Source organism: Rhipicephalus sanguineus, chromosome 2, assembly GCF_013339695.2.
Source record: "Rhipicephalus sanguineus isolate Rsan-2018 chromosome 2, BIME_Rsan_1.4, whole genome shotgun sequence".
NCBI lineage: Eukaryota > Metazoa > Arthropoda > Arachnida > Ixodida > Ixodidae > Rhipicephalus > Rhipicephalus sanguineus.
The window spans coordinates 164,759,295-164,771,313 of NC_051177.1; the positions used below are offsets into that span (position 1 = coordinate 164,759,295).

At 46.0% G+C, this 12,019-nt stretch overlaps 1 protein-coding gene across 1 annotated transcript; it reads right to left on the reverse strand.

Annotated features, from left to right (window-relative positions):
* Positions 1 to 5,778: 5,778 nt before the first annotated feature.
* LOC125757399 (G protein pathway suppressor 2-like) lies at positions 5,779 to 6,117 on the reverse strand. Its single transcript, XM_049412977.1, has one exon. The coding sequence runs from the start codon at positions 6,115 to 6,117 to the stop codon at positions 5,779 to 5,781; it is 339 nt and encodes a 112-aa protein (XP_049268934.1).
* Positions 6,118 to 12,019: the final 5,902 nt, after the last annotated feature.

The window sequence follows — 12,019 nt, forward strand, 5'->3', positions numbered from 1 at the left end:
CCTTCATCGAAAATGCGGTCGCTGCCGCAAGGTTTTGATCCGGCGGCCTACGGGTCAGCACTCAAGCACCATAGCCACCAGCTTGGTGGGTCATAACGTTGTGATATGCTCAGAAGGTGCACAACGTCGCTCCACCAACTTTTTTTTTTCCTCTGGGTTCTCCTTGTGGCGTCATTCTGGAAGTCATGTTGTTTGCCGCCGAGGTGCGAGGAACCCGCTCAAGCACAGTAAACGGAAGCGATCAAACGGGCGCACAGGCATTGTTCTATTTCTTACCGCTGGACTGTTCAACAGTCTTGGTCCACCGTCACACTTTCGGCTGATTTTTTTTACCGTCATTTCATTAGTTGAGGAAGAGTTCCCGCGGTATGTGCAATGCTATTTGCCTTAAAGCGAAATAAAAGGTACCACGTCTACATTAGGCATTTTCATTGAATGTTAAATTACCTTTGCCCATCCCAGCCCGTACCTGAGCCGCAGGCTGAAGCATAAATTTGAACTTAGACACGTGGATTAGCCAGTCAGGCGAATAGCCAGGCTAACACCTTGAGATTTTCATTAAAATATTTCTGTCTCTTTGTCTTCGAACTCACGCATTATTGTGGTAATGTGATAAGTTTGGACCGTAATGCCCAAAACAGTCTAAGAAGTAATTGTGCGGCGACTCTTCGACAGTTTCTTATCAGACGACTGTTTGAGCCGCCGGGGCCCAAGAACTTCTGGTCGTGGGAACCACCATCCTTTTTTTATTGGTTTTCAATAAATATTTCAAATCAATCGTCATCTGTGAGTCGACTACCATAATGTTCACGCTCTGCGTGCTTCATTAAAAGTGAAGGAAAATTATCTTTATCTCACTTATTCTTCTAGTCTACGAGTAGCCTGTCCTACAGTCCACTACAGACAGATTGTCGTATATTGGCTCTCTTCGGACGATGCGGTGCACAATGCTTAAGACTGGTCGCAATGCATAACGCTTTCTTTGAATATAAAATGTACGCACTGCTGTTAAAATTCAGAAGGTATCATGGCGTTCGCAAACACACACCAGGAAGACACAACGGCAAGAGAGCTCTTGTCTTCCTCGTGCGTGCCGGCCAGCGCTGACACCTTTTGATGCATTCGACCTAGTAGCCCAAAAAGCCACGTTGAAAACGTAAAATTCATTAACAAGAAACAAAATAAAACACTACTGTCAAAAAGTAATCGCTTTTTAGACGTGACTCTTTTGGTAAAATTTCGAGATCTCCTTTCTGCGAAACTTGTGACTTGCTTAGCTTTGACACCGTACCCCTACTCAATAAAGAAAATAAATAGACAAGGTGCTAACCAGAATCAAGATCCACATATGAAGTCGACAGGTAATTACCGCAAAATGCCTTTGGGCTAATGCCAGTGGCCGTGTTAAAATGAGTTCTTTTCGGTGTCGACACAGGAGATGACTTCATCACGAGGCCGCGCCGGTTCTTCGGACACCTCCGCCGGAGCGTCGCCAAATGAGAAAGAGACTAGGACCGCTGTTGGGTTACAGAGGCTTACTTTTGTCACTTGGTTAAGCGCTTCTTTTGGTGTACCTTACCCAACTATATAGTCACTGTCAAAGCACATATTTAGAGTGTGCGACATGCAAGAGCTCTACCATCAAACTAAACGACTCAATGTTATATAGTAAGTAGATGATATAAAATTATTATGCAGCGAAAACTGGAGCTGATTACACAGTAAACACCGCCGAAGGATCACGCGTATCGAGACGATGACCTTCGTTTGTGCGAATGTTGTTTCCATGCGCTTCAGAGCTGTCACCTCGCGCAGTTCAGGCGATTCTGCGAGATTTTTAGAGCACTGAAACATGATAATGCTGCGCTAAATTGGAGGCGCATTCTTCAATGTCAACTTCAGCAAAGTCGGTGATTTCAGCGCTCCTTCCCGGTGGGTACGGATCTCACACAGCCTCCGAGTATCACGAATACTCTTAGATACCAGCACTCATCTTGAGTTACGTACTAGAATGCCCCCGTTCGCGTTTACATAAGCAGTAAGTATAAGTGACATGCGATTGTTTAGAACAGCATGGTGGCCGCTTCAAGGACATAAAAAAGCAGCAATACGCCAAAGGTGAAGCCTCTATGAAATGTAATAGTGGAGTTTTAGCTGCCATATTTGTCATAACAGGCGTGTTATAGCGTAAGCCTGCATATTACATTTCACCGCGTGAAGTTATTCATCAGCAGTGGAAATCAAAGTGGGCGTGTATTTTTACATTACGCCCCTATCAAAGCCTGGCCTCCGTGGCCGTGAATCGAACCCCTGTCCTCAAATCTTGCAGACTACCACCATACCACTGCGGATTAAATGTGAAAGCTGTGCTCTTCTGTCGGTTCAGGAATCGCTAAGCACAAGCGCGCGATGGAGGAATTATGGAAGGGGCTGTCTTCAAAGCCGTAAAGCCGATTCAAATATCAATATTAGCCCAATATATTTGACATTAGCACAATGCATACAATAAATCCCAGGCAATAACGTTACGATAAACATTACCATTACTTTTTCTGTCTCAAAAACCGCGAGTGAATTTGCCGACTAACTTAAAGAAAAGTGCAAACAATTTAGAAACAGGTTACTCATTCATATAAGCTTTTCGTGTTGTTATACAAAACCCAATAAAACTAGATGCTATGCACTACAGATGTGTGATGCCCTAGTCGGAGTACCATGTAATACAGACAGTGAGAAGGAACATCTTAGTGTACAATCTTCATATACCAGGACGTCTGATAGTGTAGTAGTAGCAGTAATAGACTTTCAGCCAAATTGAGAGGCCGAGCATTTCGGCCGCCTGCGCGACCAGGCGACGCTGTTCTTCTTCCCATTCGGCTCTGATATAGTCCAGCCAGGTGGTGATGGAGAGGGAAGGGGAGAATAAGAGCCGGATAGCTGAGAAGTTGGGCAGTAGAAAAGGCAGTGTGACAGGTCTGCATATGTATAGGGGCAGTTAGGATAGCAGGGGTCAGATCTATCTTTCTGAAGAAAATAGCGAGAGGAGGTGATCAGGCAATTCATTTGGATGCGCTGCAGAAGGCGAGCCTCTAGTGTAAATAGCATGACCCGTCGTACAGCCGTTGGAACGGGTAATTAATTACCTTGTACTATTCACTGACCTGAAACTCGACTACTTCCGAGAAATGTCTTAGTAGAGAAGCTGCGTGCACTTTTGATCATCTGTGTTTCTTCAGCCAGAGTAAAAAACTGTATTTTGAAATTATGCTCTAATACATTAGCAATGCGGCGATCATAGCCAGGAATCAAATCAACGAGGTCAGTAGCCAAAAGAACCATCTAATGAAAAGCCATGGCGGACTATATCAGGACGCTTTACGGTAACGTGGTGTTTCACAAGTACATGCGATTGAATCGATCCTGAATTATGTAGCTTTGTGAAGAAAACGTTTGCATTCATCCAACAATTTTAGAATCAAGTGCGGACAATGCCACCATATTCGCATTAAAATAATTGCAAGTGATAATGTAAAAGATTATGGCTTGTCTCGTGCTTCCGAAAGACGGAAGCACGAGACATTTATTTCTTTAACGTTCGTGGGACAACGATGTGTCACTACCTTATTTTTAATTTCTGTTTCGTTCTCAGAATTAAGAAATGGCTGAGCTTTGCCACATGCACGGAGAGAGAGCCATCATCCTGAGCCACTCGCACACCACGCGCAGAAACATACAAAAAGGCTGAATCTCTACAACAGCATCCAAGATTCTCAGAGAAATAACGGGACGACAAGAACTACCCAACACCTGCTTCATATGGCCTTCATACTGATCACAAAAGCTTGGAAGCAAACGAATGAACACGTGTTCATTCGTTCCGCGAACCGGAATTTACTGCCGCAAGGTCTCTCTCCAGAAACCGATTAGAGTAGAGGATATTCTAATCGACTTCGCAGCGAAGGTACCGACAACTGAAGACAATATCAACTTCCAATTACAAAATTAAGCAAGGAAGAGCCACCGCCCTCCGCAGACTACAAACGAACTAATATGTCCCCGGTGTTGCCATGCACAGAATTAATCGCACAACGGTCTCGTATTTATGCCGATTTTGTGATGCTCCGGACACTCTCCAAAACGTAATGTTGCTGTGCCCACACTGCGTGAAAAACGATCACGATGAATCTTCCAGGCCCCGACAGTCTACCGAAGAAACGTGGGAGGCAATGCTAAAGGCACAAAGCTTCGAGCACCAGCAAAATATGAGGCGCGGGATGCGGCATATTTTAAGCTCTTCGTCGTGCTTTGCGTGGCCTATTACTTTTATTTGCTTTAGGTTTGCGTCCGAAAGCTTCGACGGTAAAGCATTCATGACTATTTGGCACCTTTTCCGAGAGCCGTACTAGCATGCTCGGGGCTGTAGGCTTAGCGATTGTCTCTATTGGAGGAACATGACCTCAGAGATTTGCGGCAGCTCGAGTGCTGGCAAGCCTAAGACGCGGTAGTGTGCGACTGTTTGCTCGTTTCTTCTCTCTCTAGGGGGCGCGAACGATGTAGCAGTTTTTTGTTTTTGTCTTTGTCGTACATCGTTTGTTTTTGGTTGAAGATGGAGTTTGAAAGAAAAAGACGCTTAGCTGCAATGGCTGTTCTTTTGTAGGAATCAGATTATGAAGAGCACTTGTTTCCTGCAAAAAAGTCTTGTTGCCAAATGGACTATATCGCTCAACAACATGCAGAAGAAAAAACGTTGCGTCATCGCATGATTTCATACTTTTAGTCGCGTAGGTAGAGCGAAGTGAGCGAACTGCCCGAGCAAAAGCCCCAACAAAACGAACAAAAGAAGTCTGTGCTTTTTGCCAGACCTATAATGGCACCCTCGGAAAATCTTTTGTGTTAGACCGTTAAAATCCGGATGCGAAAAATAGCTTGACACATTTTGTCGGTGAGGTCCGCGGACGCGGCACGGATGGAACAAATCCATGACGCGGGGTCACGTGATGCGCCATCCGCCGCGGAAAAGACGAATTTAGTCTGTCCTGTAAATACACTCTAAGCGCTGGTTTCCCACGTTGCACATTCTTGCACAAGGTTTGCGTTCTTTTTTTCGTTGAGCACCTTTGATATTAAAAACTGTATGCGGAATTATTAAAGTAATCTTTTGTGAAAAACCGCTAAAATGAAATCTGGAACCCAAATGTTTTTTCAGTAATTCAGGCTTTATTATGCCACTCGCAGGCGCCGCATCTAGAATTTCCATAGTCAGTCAGTTCGAAGTGTGAAATCTCACTGATATCATTAGCCCATGTTCCAAATCGGTAAAGTGTTCATATGTTAGGACAGAACGTCTTCCCAACGCATCGCTATATAGTTTAACTTCGGCTTGTTCAGGAGCGAGTGGTAAATTGCAATCCACACGTGCACTGTAGATGGCCGATGCGCCGCTTGAAGTGATGTGGTGAGCCATATAGTAAATTGGCAACTGCTACCTTCCTGAAGGTATGCCTGTCGGATACGGGGGAAAAGCCTGTAACTGTACATAGTGATCCGTGGCCAGTAAGCGAAAAAGTATGTCTCATAGCCATCTTCGATGGGCGGTTGGCAACGGCGAGTGAGGGAGCTCAAGCAAGATTGTTTCCCGACAGTACTGTTAGATTGCAGACTTGTTATAGTAAGGAACAGGCTTACGGCTTTCGATGTAGAGTGACTGCGCTTGTCTTGATCTGCATAAAACACGCACAGCTGGTGGTTGGTGAAGGTTTGACCGGGCACCGCAGAAGCCTAGGCTGCGTGCGCATGGCCGACATCTCTGCCGATAGCTGGATGGCGGGGGTTGTCTTCGCGTTGAACTTCTATGCGAAGCTTCTCAAGCATGAGAAGCTGCTGCTCTTCCTGCTTTAATTCCTGTACCAGCTGTTCCAACAGCCTAATCTCATCTCTGATGTTCTGCAGCATCATGTCGTCTTGCCTGAGCATCAATTCCTGTTCTTGACGCCTCCGTTCGAATGCTTCGGCAGTTGCTTGTTCCAGCCTCTTCCGTTCCCGTTCTCTCATGATGTAGGTCTTCAATGCAGCCCAAGTCTGAAGATTCATCTTCGGTCGTTCGACCAGCAGCGACATCGTTCCGCGGTTACTTGACGTGTCCTCTTAGCAAAGATAACTCATTGCAAAGGCGACCATTGTCGATGTTTCTACAAGCAGAGGGAAGATAATTCTTCTGTATCGTAATGACACGTGGGTTTAAGGCTCATACCCACTATGCGCGAAAACAAGCTTACTCCCACTACGGCGAAAAAGTGGGTCACTTATGTGTACAAGTAACGAATTCAGCACTAACGAGTAATTTCGTATACATCAAAATATATTGTCCAAACGTTCAATTTTACTTAGTGAAGACTGTCCTATTTACGTCAAATTTAATTGCAGTTTTGTTCGAGGGGCCACACAATAAAAGCACGAGCAAGGCTTAATGTGTCATACAGCTTCCTAGGCGACAAAACAACGCAACACGAACTTAGGGCACTCGGGCGGTGTCCAAGCTATTCTCGCGTGCGACAACAGGGCGGGATGTATGGAGCGCAAGACAACAAACGCTCAACAGGGGACCTTTATTTTACCATCAAGAAATATTGAACATGCCCTCTACTGAACGAATCCTTCTTTTTAAGTTTTTGTATCGCCAGTACAGCACATTCACATGGTTCTGGGGTATGTCCGAAAAGATCGAACACGAGGTCCCGCCCACCATTCCCGATTTTGATAAAATTCACTGTACATACAGGTATTATGCATAAAACAACGGTTTCGAAGTTAGTTTTCTGCAAAAATCTTGTTCGCCTGAAAAAATATATATATTTCGGCCGCAAAAACCATTTTTCCGCCTAGTTCGCGATTTCATAACTTTGAGCACACCCGGAGAAAAAACAGTGGACTTTTTGGTCACAATATTTATTTACATCAAATAACAAGTGAGGTACAATTTTACGAGTCTGTAATTTTGGTTACTTGCCGTCACTCCCCAATGCGCAGATTGCAGAGAACTTTAATGTTCACTCTCGCACATGCTATGGCAATGTCCCGCCTTACTTCAGGGACCTCTCATCAGTAAGCCCGACTGGGAAGAGGCACTCAGGAGCTCCGAGCTCCAAGAACAACTCAAGGCAGTCCAGAGGGCCCAAGAACTGGCGGAACGCCATCACGTTCCCGCCCCGACTCGGGCGTCCCCTACGGTAGCGGCTGCTAGGGTGTCCCCCCTGGACCCCCCAGCGGCCTAAACTCCTCAGGACCGATGAATAAAAGTTCTTGACTGACTGACTTGCCTAACGACTTTTGAGGAAAAAAAATCACAAACATGGCAAACAGCACAATATACCTATATTTCAGGAGATTATTGCCGCAAAAAAGTTAAACTGAGGATAATAAACTCAGCGAAGTTCCTTGAGCTGTTGCAAAAATGACATTCTCTTCAGGCGTCTTGCGTGACTTTTCTTAAAGGAACGCTAAAGAGGAAATCGGTTTTTCTTATATCAGATAATTACTCTTTTACAATTCCAAAATGACCACGCTTGCCGCGAGAAGACACATTGCTAGCGAGAGAACGAGAAAAAATAAAATTGGGGTCGCGACGCCCCCTTGAAATTGTCGCACCAACCGCCATGACGTCATAGATTTTGATAGCGTCTACGACGTCCTGCACAGCTCGTAATCGGTAAAAATAAAGTACATTGTCCTCCGAAGATGCCATGGAATTTCAGGTAGTTTCAGGAAGCTTTCTTTAACGAATGTCTCCATAATTAAAAAAAAAATGCACATCATCTTCCCCTACGGGCAACCATGGTGGGTGCGAAAGCATTGGGGGGCTTCCGTTTCTGTTATGTGACTTATGAGAGGGTGGTTTTCGAGGCGTTGGAATTACCGCTTGCCGGCGCTCATGTTTACGTTCGGCTTCCAGAGCATTTCCTTGCTCCGCGGCCGTGGCGCTGCCGTTGCAACTAGCGCCGACGTTTACGTTATTCATGGCGTTTCGCACACCGTTGCACAGAGAGAGAATGACGGAAGCACAGCGAAAGCGCTTTCGCAGCTTCACAGCTTCGAGAATCGCTTGCCGGCGTTGCCGTTTACGTTCAGCTTCGCGAGCGTCCATAGCGCCGTTGCGAAGGAGAGTGCAACGCTTGCCGGCGTTGTCATTTACGTTCAGCTTCGCGAGCGTCCAAGCGTCGTTGCGAAGGAGAACACAACGGGAGCGAGCGCGTGCCGCAATATATACGAGCGCACAGATGTGGCAGAGAGGGAGAAACGGGAGAGGTGAAACGAAGTGGAGGCAGCGCTCACGCCACCTCCACCACCCCACCTCCTCCCACCTCCTCGTGCTCACGCGAGGGAAGGGAGGGAGTTCGCGCATGCGCAGTATGGGTGCGGACGCCGCGGAACGGACACTGCCCCGAGCATAAGATGCTTTCGCATCTCAAACGCGCTTTGAAATCCGTGAAGTCGCGCGCGGAGATTTCGGCGCGAAGTTTAAATATGCAAATTTGACGTCGATTTTCTCCTCTATTAATAAACCTATCATAGTGAAATTAACGACATTAGAGTCTCCAGAGTAGAATTTATCAATTTAAGTTGATTCATTGTGCCACTTTAGTGTCCCTTTAAAAGGAATAGATAACAACAATAAAGATAAAGTATACGGCTTCAGTGTTCTCAAAATCGCAATTGCTGGGATTGAAGCATCAGCTGTAGTCAATTTCACAATAATTTCTTGATGACGAAGTCAGTTAAGTGAATAATCCAGAGTCGTAGTCCGTGCGTGACACTAAGAAATGCGGAGCAGTTTGTCAATTATCCGTTGTTTTTTTACGTCGATGAGTGCAGAGCGCCCTAGATGGGGAGTGCTTTCGATTGTCCTGTTCCCTTCGAATGATATGGTTTATAGTCGGGTTCAGCAATAAAGGACCTGCAGAATGAAGCACCGTACAAGACTTTTCCGTTAGTCGCAGCCACGTATTCACAGGCATTTTCTTTGGTTTTTGTGTGCGCGAGGCCTGCTTAACTGGCAGGTTATATACGTGTAGTTCTTTATACGTATATTTGATCATTTGCATTATTGATTCTTGCCCCTGCTTAGGCAACGGATCCATTATTTAATAAAGTTAATTAACTGTGTAATGCAAATGTTCAATTCAATTTTGGCAGCCGCAAGCACGGTTTGGCCGCCATTATTTGACACCGCATACTCGAACGCCAGCTACTGCAACGTCCCCAAATATTGATAATTTGGCTGAATTCGCGACAAGAAGAAATAGCCAAAGGGTAGCCAAGTAGCCAAGACATTTTCTCTGTCGCCACCAGCCTCAAAAAGTAGCCAAATTGGAGCGAAGTAGCCAAACCGGGCAACCCTGGTTACAATGGTTATTCATTTCGTTGTATACTTTGTACACAGGAATTCGTCCTTACAATATGCATTTTGTTACCAGTTGTTGATGCTCTTTGCAGTTAGGAACAGCGATGCGAGCGTATTACATGCATGCATTCCCACCACTTGCCTTCCGTTTTATTTTGTTTTGTTTTTATTTTTTACCTTTTATGCCTTCCTTCCCCATTCAACCCAGATACATATGGTTTAATCCAGATGCCTTTGCTACCTCTCCATCGCGTCCTTCTCTCTCTCTTTCTCTCGCTTCTATTCGCTGGCCTATTAATCTATATCGAATTGAAATTTTCATCATCTAGCTATAGCAGTTCACGAGTTTAACGTTTTCCATACAGATAAAAACGCTCATGGCGCGACATTAGCTTCCAAAGAATGTTTAAACAGGCATTACCTGAGTTGTACTTTACCGGAGCTTTGTTGCGGAAAGTATGGCTTATCATTACAAGGCCTCCCCTACTGTAAAATAGAAGGTAGCGGCTAGTTTGTACGTGCATTGCCTTTGTAAACGTACATCAACAAAATGAACACCATCTTCCCAAAGGGAACCCTGATGGGATGCGAAGCAGCAGCGTTGCGCACGGGTGTTGTCACGGGTTGACCGGCGCTAACGCGGGTGCTGCGTTGAGCGCTGGAAGATTCGTTTGAAGCTATGGCTGGCGTAGGTTTTGTCGTTTCTTCAAAGTGGACACGGGCACTAGATCGGAGCTGGCGCGCGTTTCGCCTTGACTACCACGGCCTTGTGATCGGTGAAGCGCATGCTGAGAGATTCCTGCAGACATTCGACGTCGAGGTTGAAGCAAGAGAGAGTTGACACGTACAGACATGTTACAACGCGTACGTTAGGCGCGCGTCAGGTTTATTGCGCGTGAACCGACGAGTAGGCGGTGTAGCGAGCGGCGGTCGCGGAGCGAGCGGCGGTAGCGGCAGGTGTTGCGGGCGAACGGACGAGGCGGCACCTGCGGGCGCTGCGGCGAGCGCACGGCAGGCGAGGGAGAGAGTGACGTCAGCGCGCACTGCGAGGGGAGCATGACGTCAACGCGCAGCTGCGGCGTGACCTACTTGGCACCACTCCAACACCTGCGGCGAGGGGAGCGCGTTGCGGCGCGTTCGTACGGACGCACGGAGGGACAGCGTTACACAGGCTAGTCAAAGAGCTGCTTCGCATCTAAAAGGGTGCAGGATGTGCAGAGTCGCGTATCCAACCATCTAGATTCTCTGCGTGAAATCGTAATTACAATCATTCTCATTATAAGTCCACCAGCAAGGAACCCTCTGCGTAATTCGTTTCATGTAAGATGAAAGTAATGTACAAAATGGCCACCTCGTGTAGCCTGTCCGTACCTTAGGAAAACGTAGCGTTGCCTCGACGAGCTGTTGCGCGAGCACGCAAACAACGTGTAGACAAAAAACTGGAGGACCAATCCGACCTGTCATCGCGCAGTGTGTTGGTGCACACCAATACTGCATGAGATACCGGTTTTCCATAGCAATTGTGGACAATGCGCACGTGAAGTTTTTTATGTCCTCTTTACCCTGCTCCGTGTGGGGCAGCACATAAAGTTCAACCCAGAAATGTCATCATAAGAAAGTTTTTCTTACGATGAGTATAAGCCATATCATGCGTCAGTGATATTCATTCTCTCTTTCTAACAAACACTTATGTCTTCACCACTAAGTTGATTGTCTTGAGTTAAGTTCTCGTTCTTCCTTCTAGGCCTTACACATATGCGCAAAGCAAGTGTCTGACAATGTTCTCTCCCCACTTCCTCTCTGTATGTATATACGTGTGCGCGCCTTAAACCACTTTTATTCGTCATCAGCGCTCTTCGTGTGTTCTTTTTCACTATATCTCAGCTCACGTATTCATCGCATACTTCATACGAAATGTGCCGCGTTCAGAACCTTCTGATAAATTCCCAAGATCGTGGATGCGGGTTCTGTTCCAGGTTACTGTGGCCGCATTTCAACGCGAGTTAAATACAAGAACGTTTGTGTACATAATCTACGTGCGCGTAAATGAACCTGTGGTGATCAATATTACTGCCGTCTACACCAATATCGCGGGCTTCATAATGATGTCGCAGTTTGGACAGGTTAAATTTCAGAAATTAATTAGTTAAGAAATTGCGGAGGACATCTCGAGAAAACTCGGTTCACATGTGAACTTTATGTACAGAATGGCTGTCGCTGCTTCGGAATGTGAGTATTCCTGAATGTGATGCGATTATTTACCAAGAGGTGACGAATGTGCCTACCAACCGTCAGCGATAGATTGAAATCATAAACGGCCGTCCTGAGTGATCGCAAACAAATTTATGTCCTATATGCTGCCACACTGCTTTTTCTCCAGCTTTCCCCCGAACGTCAGTGGGGTATGCTTGCTTTCAGTTTAATTTTACGCACAGAAAGTGCACAAGCCTTTTAATAAAATTTTGTGCAAATTTTACAGTCTGTGGCATGCTCGATATTGCGCTTAATGATGTAACTGTAATTTTGACCCACACCATCAGTGTGCACATCCTCTGCTGTCCCACTTCAGTCTGCCATTTGCTGTATTAAAGACGATAGTCCTTCTTGGGGAACTTAAACGCA

What these genes read in the sequence shown, in the direction of transcription:
- LOC125757399 (XM_049412977.1), bottom strand. Translation starts at nt 6,117, where the DNA reads ATGTCGCTGCTGGTCGAACGACCGAAGATGAATCTTCAGACTTGGGCT.